The sequence below is a fragment of the Cavia porcellus genome, unplaced genomic scaffold, assembly GCF_034190915.1.
Source record: "Cavia porcellus strain 051 isolate PalLab524CR breed Dunkin Hartley unplaced genomic scaffold, mCavPor4.1 scaffold_29, whole genome shotgun sequence".
In the NCBI taxonomy this organism is placed as follows: Eukaryota; Metazoa; Chordata; class Mammalia; order Rodentia; family Caviidae; genus Cavia; species Cavia porcellus.
This window is the reverse complement of record NW_026947512.1, coordinates 6,860,932-6,874,065: the sequence shown is the minus strand read 5'-3', so window position 1 is coordinate 6,874,065 and position 13,134 is coordinate 6,860,932. Positions and strand designations below refer to the sequence as shown.

The 13,134-nt window shown below is 39.6% G+C and overlaps 1 protein-coding gene across 1 annotated transcript in view; it reads left to right on the top strand.

The window, feature by feature from the left end:
* Axdnd1 (axonemal dynein light chain domain containing 1) overlaps nt 1-7,468 on the top strand; it is a 156,474-nt gene extending 149,006 nt beyond the window's left edge. The window contains exons 23-25 of the mRNA XM_013157837.3: nt 2,548-2,630; nt 3,247-3,503; nt 7,177-7,468. Coding sequence (XP_013013291.2) covers nt 2,548-2,630; nt 3,247-3,503; nt 7,177-7,241 — 405 coding nt within the window. The 3' untranslated portion in view covers nt 7,242-7,468. The remainder of the gene's footprint in view (nt 1-2,547; nt 2,631-3,246; nt 3,504-7,176) is intronic.
* The last annotated feature ends 5,666 nt before the right edge of the window (nt 7,469-13,134 follow it).

Here is a 13,134-nt window from a genome sequence, read left to right as displayed (position 1 = left end):
TTTATTGATTTTTTTCTTGTGTAATCTTCTATGAAAAATCCTCATTTTTTTCACCTTAACTTTGCAAAACTGCTTATTCTCATCTTTTTTTAATTTTTAAAATTTATTTTAAAGAAGATGAAACAGAATAAAACCAATCAAAACAAACCAGTGTTAGAGATAGAGAGCTAAAAACATTACAAAAATCAACAATAGTTACCATAATGCCTTTTGATAAGTCTTCAAAATAGCTGCAGATAACTTTGGACATAGTAAAAATTAAATAGAACAGAATAGAATAGAAACAATGAATGCAATAAAGGACTTCAAAACAAGACCATAGTAAACCCAAAATTGCTACCATAACATATTATGCTGTCTTTGCAATAGCTACTCCTGCCATTGGATTTGACATAATCAAACAAAACAAAAGAGAATGGAACCCAAGCCAACAAAACAATGGAAAAGATACAGGACTTCTAAAACAAAACCATAGCAATGGCTGTGACCCTCACAAAGTGATCCCCAATAGATGTCACATTGAGTACCACTATCCTCTGAACCTACAATCAGACCCACTGCCCCTAGACCTGCAATGCTAATGAAATACCAAAGCACTACAGACATCCAATTGCATTTCACTTCCATAGCTATCATCACAGCCTAAGTTTCTCTGGATAATCCAGTCACTTACAAGGTGGGTAGGGGATGGGGGAGATGGTACTTCTTGTTTGCCAGCCTGTGCACCAGAAGGGGCTGGGGTCTGTCTGTTCTAGTCCAGTGGAGGTCCACTGAGACAAACAACTTAAAGAAGGAAAGATTTTCTTTGGTTTACGGTTTCCATCAGTGATCAGCTGAGCCTATTGTCTTTGGGCCTTTGGTGAGGCAGAATATTATGGTAGGGAGCAAACTGTTTACCTCAAGGCATCCAGGGGAAAAAAGGAGATAAGAGGGACTGGGCTGTCAGTATGTACTCTAAGGGCGTGGCCCAGTGACCTAACTTCCTTCCATTAGTCCCTAGCTTCTGAAAATTCTACATCCTCCCATTAGCACTGACAAGTGGGGACCAAACCTTCAATACATGAGGTGTTTTTTTTTGTTGTTGTTGAAGGGGGTGGAGAACAGTACCTGTACAAGTATTGTGATACTATAACAGCCAATCTGATAGCCAAGAGAGCTACTAAGGTGGGTAGCATAGGTAGCAGGGATACGTTGGACAAATAGATAATCTCACACGTGGTGAAAGAGACCAGGATGGTCACTACTCAAAACACTGTCCAATTTAAACTTGTGAATTGTTTATCTCTGAAATGGTTCCTGTGATATTTTCAGACTATGTTTGATCATGGGTAACTGGAACTGCAGAAAGTGAAGTCATGTATAAGGAGGAACTACTATGTTTACTTTCCAAACATTACCCAAGAAAGGGCAGCAAAACAGAAAGAAAAAATAAAATATGTGACAGAGAAAAGAAAAGAGTAGAGTGGCCAAATAAAAGTTAAAGAGCTTGAAAAAGTTTCTTTTCTCTGGTTTAAGACAAAAGGTAGCACAGGGTGATGGCATGTGTGATTAAGGATGAGAGGCCTAGAGAAGGGTTTTCACCTCATCTCATTAATCATGGTGTCATTACAGAAAGTTGTCTAGTGTACTAGTCACTTTACTATTTCTGGGATAACATATCCAGCACCTACAACTTAAAAGAGGAGAGAATTATTTGGCTCGTGGTCTGCAGTGTGTTCAGTACGAAGCCTGCTAGCTGCAAGGCAGAAATGGCAGTGGTGGAAGGGTCTGGGAAGGAAATGCTGCTCACCACCCTGGCAGCCAGGGAGCAGAGAGAGGAAGGAGGAGCTGGGGCAAGCGCACACCCAGCCCAGGCCTCCTGCGCCCCGACTTATCACTGTGCTCTGCACTACAAACTCCTTAGCAGATGAATCCACCTCCAAGTGCAGTTTCTTTATGGTCTTAATCCAAACAGATGAGACTTTTGGAGGATATTTTAGACCTAAATGATAACATCTATACTCAAATATTTCTTTCTATCTATGATGTGGGATTTACCTGCCATTGATTGGGATTCACAGCTAAATGGGATTTTTATGAGTACATACTTCCTAGGAAATGCAATATTCACTTGAAAGTATGCTTTATAATTTTTTTCTTCTGTCTTCTCCAGCCTTCCTTGTATTTTGATTTCAGTAATATATCTAGATTCAAAATAAAGAAGTGATTCTATTTTTTCAAAATTTCTCTGCCTGGCAAGATTTATAACTTTAGCTGATTTTTATGACGTTTCTTAAGGAATTAAAAAATCTTATTTGACTTTGCAACATCATATGCTTGGGGAAGTAATGAAATTCATGTCCATATGTACTGTGAACCATTTGGAAGTTGCTAAGATATTTGGCTATAGGCAATCCCTATTTTTGGCATTAAAGATATTTTTAATCATCTACTAGATAAATATAAAGAATATCGTAGAAGACTTGATCTTGAACATCCTGAGGAAGTAGAGCATTCATTACCTGTTGGGACTCTTAATTCATTTGTATTACATATTTCTTTTATCAGAGAGAATCGCCTCACCAAAGCACAATGACTCAAAAGTATCAGGAAGCAATGACTGTAATTGAATATATGCAGGAAAAATTAATGTGAGTACGAAGTATCACAATGATAAAGAGGATGAAGACTGTTGGTCAGCAGATTTGTGAGAAATCCACATTTCTTTGCTTACCTTTCTTGAGCTGTCTTGCTTGCATTATACTCAGTAAGGGATGAAAATCTCCAAATCTTCTGGAAGCAGTAAACTTCTGTGTGTGTGTGTGTGTGTGTGTGTGTGTGTGTGTGAGAGAGAGAGAGAGAGAGAGAGAGAGAGAGAGAGAGAGAGAGAAAGTATTAGGAGTGATTCAATTTAGTGTTTTTTTTTAAACACATGACTTAAAGAAAAAAATAGAAGTGGGGAAATTAGTGTGCTTAAGAATGAATGTTGCATAAACAACATTCTTCTCAAAGAGTAGGACAGACACTACAGTTAACATGGCTGAGGAGGTGAAAGAAATAAACATGGGCATAAATGTATATAACATGCTTTAGTAAGTAAGGAGAATATCTCAAACTGGTTGTCTTGATTAAAATCTAGCTTGAGAGACACTAAAAAATAAGGGAAACTGTTGGACTTAGTTTATTGGATCACATGAAACCAAAGTGAACTCCTGAACGAGGGTCCCTGACTATTTTCTTGTGTTCCTCCGGACTTTGCTACATCAGGGAGATTGAAAGCAGAGCCAGAAGGGCGGAGGAGAGGTTTGAGGCTGTAAATGAAAAGCTTCATTATACGCTCATAAGAAATAAAGACCTGGAGAAGGAGCTGGAGGAAATAGTCAGTAAGCAGAGACAGGAGTCTGGAAAAGAAGAGGAAATTGAAGAAGAAAAAATAGAGGAGGAGAAAGAAGACAAAGAGGAGGAGGAGGAGGAGGAGGAAGGAGACAAGCCGGTCGAAACTGCCGTAAAGTCTCGAAAGAAAGGTAAAACTCGCTTTCCCATTTTGCTTTATTTGGGTTATATTTAAAAACAAACCTTGATTTGGTCACAAGTATTTTAAAAGAACATCAGTATCTTTGGAGCTGATGCACTGGTTTGTACTTCTCATAGTGTGCACATACTTTATCACACCCAGACCCCCTCCACGTGCAATAAAACAAGAAATAACAATAGTGGCCAAGTAAACCAACACAAAATATAATTTTTACTTTAAAAATTGGTAGTTTTTTTTTTACTTAAAAGCTGCTAGGAAGAAAACAATGCTGACCAGAAGTTGCAAGATAATTTTACAAATAATATCTTTAGGGAGGAAAACATAAATCTTAAGAATATATATGGCTATTCCTTTAAAACATGTATATATTTCTATCTAATGATTTCACTCTTGAGAATCTAGTCTAGCAAAATAACTGAATGTGGTGATCTATGTCCATAGTCCTAGCTATTCAGGAGGCTGAGGGAGGAGGATCCCTTGAGCTCACACTGAAATCCTAATTTTCTTAGCTCTAATTAGTCCTTTAATCTGCTTATAAGCAATCATTATTATCTTCTATGTTGGAGACAATTTTTGAGGTTCTCTTTCATCTCCACCCTGTGATCTGTTCTCAGGATCATGCTTGGGCAACATAACAAGACCCAGAAGGGGAGAGAAAGAGAGACAGAGACAGAGACAGAGACAGACACAGACACAGACACAGACACAGACACAGACACAGACAGGGAGACAGAGAGAGAGAGAGAGAGAGAGAGAGAGAGAGAAGAGGGAAAGAGAAAGGAAAGGGAGAAGGAAAGAAAGAGGGGGAGGGAGAGAAAAAGGGAGAGAATTCAGGAATTGAGAGTATAGCTCAGTGGTTTTGTGATTGCGTAGCACAAATGAGGCTCTGGATTGATCTTTAACACTGAAAACTAATAAAAAGCAATAAATTAATGTAAAAAGATGTTCAATGCATTACTATATATCATAGGGAAAATAGAAGCAGCCTATCTTTCTAATCATGGAAGAAAGACTAAATAAATTAAGGTATACCAATATAGTTAACTATTATGCAACTATTCAAATGGTGTTTATAAGGACTTCGTAGTAATATGGGAATTTTTTTAAAGAGAATAAGCCCAACAAAACAAAACAGAGTAAAGCCAATAAAAACAAGGCAGTGAAAGTGGTACAGGACTTCAAAGCAGGACAATAGGAAGTCAACACTGGTTACCATAATATATTTTATTGCCTTCACAGTAGTGGTCCATTCCATCAGACACCGTAGAATCAAATAAAACAAAACAGAACAAAACCAAAACAGAACATTGAATAAAACAAAGCAATAAGTCACAACAAAACAGTGAGAACAATATTGGATTTTAAAAACAAGACAGAAGGAAATCCCCCACATTTGCTGAATTGTACATTGTCATCTTCCTAGTAGATGCTCAGACTACCAGCCGCAGGCCTGCAAAGTCAATCAAACAATACAAGCATTTAGTTGTTTTTGTTACCGCAGTTGCTATCATTTCAGCCTGTCCTCCGAACCAGCCAGTTCTTACAGGGGTCAGGGGGTGTGGGTGGGGGAGCTCTTGATTCTCAGCCACACAGCACCGGGTTCATGGGGAAGGCAATCTGGCTTCTGTCTTCCTGGGCCCCACGTGGTTTACATGGCTCACTGGAAGGGCGAACTTGCTTCTTGAAAGGCTCTTCCCAGACCCAGCGCGGCTTCTGCTGACTCACAGGAGGGACAAACTGAACGTGGAGAATTTTATGCAAAATTGTCATATGCAAGATATAGGACATGACACAGTTTATTTAAGGCTTGTAAAATGACCAGAAAGAAACCTGACCAAGTATTTACAGACATTGTCTTTGGGTAATGGAAGTTTATGGAGAATTCTGTCTTTGTTTTGTTTTGGTATTTGCTGGATTTTCTATGGTTAAAAAAATTACTTTAATTCTTCAGGAAGAGAATTTTAAGTTTTAATTTTCATAGCTCTAATTGGTTCTTTAATCTGCTTACAAGCAATCCTCAATATCTCTAATGTTGGAAACAATTTTTGAGTTTCTATTTAATCTCCAACCTGTGATCTGTTCCAAGGACTGCTCTTGGCGCAGGATAATAATGAGGAAACACTGTAACTCCTTCTGTTTTCCTGTCTCACCTCCAGCAAGAGCAGTGAACTCGGCCAACCTCAGCCCTGACCTGAGATACAGGGGCATCAGTGCTGCTCAGAGGAAGAGTTTGAGCTCATTTCTTTATTGCTGTCAGCTCTGAACTGGTGAAAATGTTACTGAGTCCTAGGATAACAATCCGTTAGTTTTAGATTTTGAAAATATATGTGAAATAATTTTTTCAAAAACTTTAAAAAAAATTTATCCTCTTAAATTCTGGATCAGCTCAGGGGAAGGGCAATCTGACACAAATTAAAAATTTATCCCTACAATTTAAAAACTAGACCTTTACCAGATTTAGAAAGATAGATATGCAAACCATACAAAAAGCCTATGTTAAACTAGAGAGGTTATTTTAATGTGGAATGAGAAATTTTCATTGTGCCCATTTCCGTAAAGTCCTTGAAGATTAGGTTAAGTCCAGAATTGAGAAGTTCTACTGACGTAAGGCAGAGGTAACTGTATAGTTATTCCCCAACCTGTGCAAAGACATCACTCTGCTCCCCCTTTCCAGGCACTGCCATCAGGGACAGTGCTAAGGTCCCTAAAGTGGAGGATGACAAGCTTCACAAAGCTTGGGAGATCTGGCAGGAGACCAAGGCAGCCACTTGCCTCGTGGGTGACCAGAATGTCCAGAGGACAGACGTTTCTGAGGGTTAGCAGGTAGCTCTTGAAGAAGTACAGACACTCTGGAGCAATCTAGCATTTGTGAGAGTTAGTGCAGTGCACTGAAATCGCTGTTTTCCTGAGGGTTGTGCCATGAAAGGATGGAGAATTATACCACGGTAAGTAAGGAGCCTGTGAAATCTAAGAGGAGATCAGGACAGAATAGAGGAACATTTATTTTTCTTTTGATGTCCATATTTTTAATAATTAGCAAAGCACTGTGCTCTGAGCTATGAGGAAAGAAAGGAATTGAAAAGGGAGTTCACAGAGATAAATATGACCTAGTCCTTAATCTCAGAGAGGCTGGAGGGAGATGGCAGCAGCCGTCTGAAGGATTCAAATTGGGAAGCCGGGTGTCAGGGAGCCACTTTTCACATCCTGCTAGGAAGAGTGGGCTTGATGGCCATTGGCCCCTGGCACCCATTCCAGGGGTGAGGCTTGGGTAGGTCTGGCTCAGGAGACTGGAGAAGAGTGGGGAGATGGTAGACGGTTACAGTACAAAGGAAGACTGTAAATACTATTTCAATATTTTTCCACCAAGCTCAAGGTATGAACAAGAGAAAGGAGGAAGTATTCTCCCTTCTCTTCTTTGCTCCTTGGCTACATAGTGCCCTACTCTGGCACCTAGAACTCAAGCAAATTACTGACCATACTTAACTTTGGAAAATGCATTCTAAATCGCAATAACCACTTCAGAGCCAGATTTTTAGCATACAGCTTGTTTATAACATGGAGATTACTCGAGCAAAATGGAATTTAAAAACTGCTTTTCAAACTGAAAAGCCCTTAGTAAATATATTGTTACTTTAATACTCTACTTGTTTTTGTCTTTTTAGATGCACCGCGCACTGTTAAGTCCAAAACCCGGACTAAATCCATTAACAAGCCCAAGCCCAAGTAGCATCCGTAGACACAGGGGTTCACAGTGGCTGTGCCCCTGCACATGCCAGACATCGCTGAGCTGTGGAGCTGACAACATGCCTCACTTGGAGATTTCACTTTGCAACAACTGCTAGAAAGGCCTTGGTGTACAACCCACGAGCATTTAGTCTCAGAAAGCACATCGATGGCTGAGGGACTCAGTGTGGTAGTTTACTTCTCAGATTAAAAACAGTTTATGGAAAGGTTTGCTAGCCTCTTTTGATTGGTTTCCTGAGATATCTGAAAAGTGTTGTTTTCTATCTAGAAAATAGTGCTTTTGGAAGACTTTGAACCCTGAAGAGAAACTGGCAAATAAAAAGCTTCATTTTCTCAATTTAGAAGTGAGGATCCAAATAATACCTTTAGTTTTCTGCAGCCATTTTCAGACTTCTTCTGATGTCAAACATTCTTATGATTACTATAATCATCTTCACAATAACCCTACAAATAGGTGAGGGAGACACTGGTCTTACCTTTTCCAGAAGAATGAAACCGAGGCCCAGGATGGCTAGAAGACTTCTGAAGTTGGTGCAAGCTCGTTAGGCTCCCATCTAGATCAGAAGGATTGGCAAAGGGTATTTGATCTCGGCTCACATGGCTCCCTTCACAGGGCCTGTTTTGCTGAAGACTCACCCCAAATCTCCATTTTTAAAAAATTTTATTACCTACTATGTCTGTTCTCTTAATGATTCTCTGCCCATAGAGACAGGAGAGATGGACTAGCCTCAAGGTAAGTTATAAACGACAGGGGATGCTGGGTAGTCCTCACCACGGGCTGCTTCCTACACCGGGCTGCTGACTTGTGCTTCATCCCTCTCACTCCAAACACTCGTGGTGAGTGTGCTGTACTTGTTGGCTTCACATGTTTAGTATTCCTTTGGATTCGTCTCCTGGAATTCTCAGGATTTTACTCCTTCAGCCTCAGAAACCACCTAACTCCAGAGTACCCAGCCTTATTTATTTACTTATTTATATCTTTATTTTTATTAGCAAATCTTTTCTGTACATAATGTTCATATTCATCATGGGAACATGATGAATGTACATAATACAGCTTACTTCTTTCTTTAACCAGGAATCGAACTCACAACTTCGCACTTACTGGGCAGTACTGTGCTGCTGAGCTCTATCCCCGGCCCCTTTTCCTTTTTTAATAACATATCTTAATTCTTTTTTATTTTCCACTTCCCTCCCCTCCCTTCAACCCTTCCTCGTTAAAAAAAAAACCTCTTTCCATTTTTTCCCTCTCACTGACCTTTATTTGTCGCTTTTCCGTTTCTTCCCCCCCTCCTCCCTCCCTTGTTCTGCTTCGTATTTGAACAAGTTCTTCTTTCTTCCCCATATTTGTCCTCTATTTTGCTCCTTATTTACATTTTGAGTTTCTCACATAGAAGAAACAATGTGATATTTAAGCTTGTATGTCTGATTTATTTTACTTGAGAATATTGTTTGGAGATGCATCCATTTCCTTAAAAATGTCTTGTTTGTCCTTCCTTATGGCAGAGTAGGACTCCACTACATATAAATGCCAAATTTTCTTTTTCCATTCATCTGTTGAAGGACATATGGGCTGTTTCCAAGACTTAGCCACTATAAATTATGCTGTTGTAAACATGGATGTGCATGTCTCACAGTGGTATGATGCCTAAAGGAAAATAGCTGGCTCAAATGGAAGCTCTAGGTTTGTTTTTTAGAGGAATCTCCATGCTGATTTGCATATTGGTTGTACCAACTTACACTCCCACCAACAATGAAAAAGAGTTCCTTTCCCCCCACAGTCCTGCCAGCATTTGTTATTGGTTGACTTCTTTCTTTTTATTTTAAAGAGGGTAAGATTAAATAAAACAGAACAAAACAGATCATAAGGAAACAATTTTAAGAAACACGGGGTTCAAAGCAAGTCCACTGGAGATCTTCACTGTCTATCATATTGTGTCTCATTTTCTTCCAAATAGTTGTCCCCAACTTCACACACAGTGAATACATACTAAACATTATAGTACTAATCTAATCAGAACAGGATGATGAAGGTTTTTGAGATCTTCAAGACCTGACATTAGGGATGTCAACAGTGGCTGCTATATTGTCTCTCATTCTCTTTGAAGTAGCTGTCCATATCTTTACATATGCTGAAATTAAACATGAGACTAGACTAATATCATTCTGAACAGTGAATAATAGTATTGCTAGATTTTATATCATAATGCTATAGAATTAGCACTGGGCATCTTAGTGTCTCTTCTTCAGAGTATCTGTTCATTACATTGTGCATTATATAATCTGTTCCTGTAAACTGTTTAGAGATTCTTCACATGTGTGAATCTCTACATGTATACCTATCCTTTCGGTATTATAGGGAAAAACAGATCAAAACAAGACAACAAAACAAATTCCTAGAAAAACATGAAACAAAAGTCATATAAAACCACAATATTAGGTCATCTAAAGTAGTTACTATGCTTTCTCTTGTTATTTTCAATAGAATTGTCTACATCATCAGACATAATATAATTGAACATAGCATTACATAGCAATTTTAATAAAAACAACATTGGAGACATTGTAGGACTTCAAAAGCAGTTGATAATCAAAACAGAATAGATATTACATCTTGTCATCTTCAGAGTAGTTGCCTCTACTAATCTTAGACTTGATACTATCAAGCATACCAAAATTGAATAAAATCAGTCAAGACAAAGCAGAGGTTAACAAACCAGATTCAAATAAGATCAGTCGTAGTAAGACAATGTAAGTAATACAGGTTTCAGTTTAAGTTAATAGGGAATTAATGATATTTACCATAGTATATCCTGCTATTTTTGGGATAGCTTTCTGTGCCCTCAAATCTAGCATGAGTAGACAGACAGGAACAAAACAGAATCAAACTAAACAGAGTGATAAGGCTAATGTGGCTTTTAAATCCTGATACACTATTAACAATTACCTCTGCCTTCCTTTTTTAGGTAATTCCTCCCCTTTATCTCAGGGTGCTTTGTATATTTTGGGTCCCACTAACTCCTTTAGTTTTTAGATTGGGGGGCAACCCATTATCTAAGTGGCATTGAACCTTTTTACCCCTGAGCTTGATCTTGAGCTGTATTCCTTTACTTACTAAAGCCACGAGGTTTTCCTTCCTTATAGCTGTGTAGTTCTCCACTGCACAAAAGTGTCGTGACTTTCCAACCTATCTGCAGCTGCTGGACGAGTTGTCTCTATTTCTCTCTGGTTCCCTGTCAAATAGAGCATCGTTTTCTCATCTTTGACTTTCAATTTATTAACCCTCTTTCAGGTTGAGTATATTTCCTATTTACAGCATCTCGATGGATCCTGCCTCCTAATCTACTCTGCCTGTGTTTCTTTTTGTTAGTGTGGCAAGGCCATGTATATTAGAGATTATAGCCCACCTTCTCTGCCTCATCTCTGCTATTCAATTTTTCTGCTATTATTTGTCCACTTTTCTCCTTCATTCTACTGTCTGCCCTGTTCATTGAGGCCTCTCTGCCACTGTTGCTGGAATCCTGGTATTTTTTTTCTATCTCTTTTTAGAATGTCTTTTCAGTATTTTTTGTAGGGTTGGATTGGTGGCCACGAACTCCCACAGTTCCTCCTTGTCTTGGAAACATCTTGTTTCTCCATTAATTTTGAGAGAGAGTTTTTCAAGGTACATCAATCCGGGTTAGAGGTTATTTTCTTTTTTTTTTTTTTTTTTGTCTTTTTGCTTTTTATCGGTACCAGGGATCGAACTCACGACTGCCTGCTTGCAAGGCAGGCACTTATGCCGCTGAGCTAAATCCCCAGCCCCTAGAGGTTATTTTCTTTCAGGGCTTGGACTACTTCACTCCAGGCTCTTCTTGATTGGATAGTTTGTGTTGAGAAGTCTGTCATTATTTTGATGGATTTTCCTTTATAGGCGATCTGCTTCTTTTCTCTGACTGCTTTTAATATTTTGTTCTTGTGGTGAATCTCTGGGATCTTGATTATTATATGTCTGGGTGTAGATCTGTTTTGGTTGGAGTTGGTTGGAGTTCTGTATGCCTCATTTATCTGGATATCATTTCTTTTTTCCTTTGCTTGGGAAATTTTCCTTAATTATTCCTGTGAATAGCTTTTGTAATTCATTTGTGGTTACTCCTGCTTCTTAGCTTATGTTTTTTATTCTTAAGTTATAGATCCTCTTGCTGTCTTGTAGCCTTTAAATTGTTACTTCCTGGTTCCTTGTTGTTTTTAAGAGGTCGTTTCTTTCACAATCACACATTGTAAAGCCCCATCTTCAAGTTTTGAAAGGCTAACTTTAGTTTCTGTCAAGGCATTTTGCCAACTTTCAATGGAGTTTTTAATTTCCTGGTAATCTCTTTGGATCTGTTTCATGTATTCTAGATTTTGTTTATATTCTTCACCAAAGGTTTCTCTTCCTTTTCTGGGTTCCTCCATTCTTCCATCTGTGTCTTCTTGAGAGAGGCTTAGCATTTCTTTTGTTATTCTTTTTATAACTTGCCTCACTTGGATTAGAATTTCAGTTTTAAGTTCATCTATGAGGTCATGAAGGTATTGCTTTATGTCTGCTGATGTTGTGGCCAATTTTGCATGTTTGCTGCACTGGATCTCTTCTGTATTTACCTCTCCTGAACTTATTTTCCCAAGGTCAGTGGCTGGAGGTTTTTTCTTATTTCTCTTGTCATGTTTCTGGTTTCTTTCAGACAGGTGTGTGGTGGAGGTCTCAGACCCTCTCCATATTGCTTCTGGTTTTTCTAAAGCATGCTGGCTGGGGTTTTGCTGCCTGCTCCAGTTTGCTGAGGATGAGGTGCATGCAGGGACTGTGGGCTAGCTCCACTTCTCTGAGCCAGGGAGCTGGCAAGTGCCTTCAGCAACTTAGGCTGTGCTGTGCGGATGTCACAGGGTCAAAACTGTTTTGTCCCTGGCTATTTGCTCCCAACCAGGGGCATGACTCAGCCCAAGCAGACCCCACCAGTCCTCTCTGGGCCAGGGGAAGCTGACTGATGCCACCAGGGCACCAGTCTCAGGCCTGTCCTGCCCAGCTCCAAAATGTCTTCCAGCCAGCCACACCCACTGCGGGACCCAATTTCCAGTGCTCACTGTGGATTAATGCAGCTCTCCACTTTGGCTCCAGTCCATGTTACACCACATCCTCTTGCCAAGGGCCCGGGACTCATCAACTCCCGAGGTCAGCTGCCATGGCTTCAGTGCAACCATGAATTGTCTGACTCCAGGGTGCGCCCTGCACAGCGCAGGACTAGTCTCAATGAATGCGTCCAGCTCCATCCTCTACTCACGTTTTTCCTTCATCTTCCACCCCTTTTTTTCCCTCAGTTTCCTCCTAGGCCACAAGAATCCCTCTCCCCTTGTGCAGTCCCCTCCATGTTGTCAAATTCCAGCATCTGAGGTGGTTTTCCCAGAGAGATTCTCCACCCAGCTACCTATCAAGCCACCATCTTCTCTATCCCTGGTTGACTTCTTGATAGTAGCCATTCTTACTAGAGTGAGAAAGAATCTCAGTATTGTTTTGTGTTTCTTGAATGGCCAGTGATGTTGACCATTTTTGACATATAATTATTTGCTGTTTGTACTTTGACAAAGATAAGGTAGCTGAATGTGCTTGGAGTTGTTTTTGTATCTTCTGTTCTGTTGATCATCAAGTCTGTTTTTTTGCCAGTACCATTTCCAGCTTCATTTAAATAGAACCACTTTAGAACTGGGACATGTGGTCCTCTATGTTTCATTCCCCCATGACATTGCAAGCATTTGTTTCAAAGTACACAGGCACTTAGGATCATAGGACAACAAAATCAGTACAGAAGAGAGTTTCTCCTCTTGGTGGGCAACAAGGTACAGCGAGATGGCAGTCTCTTCCTTTT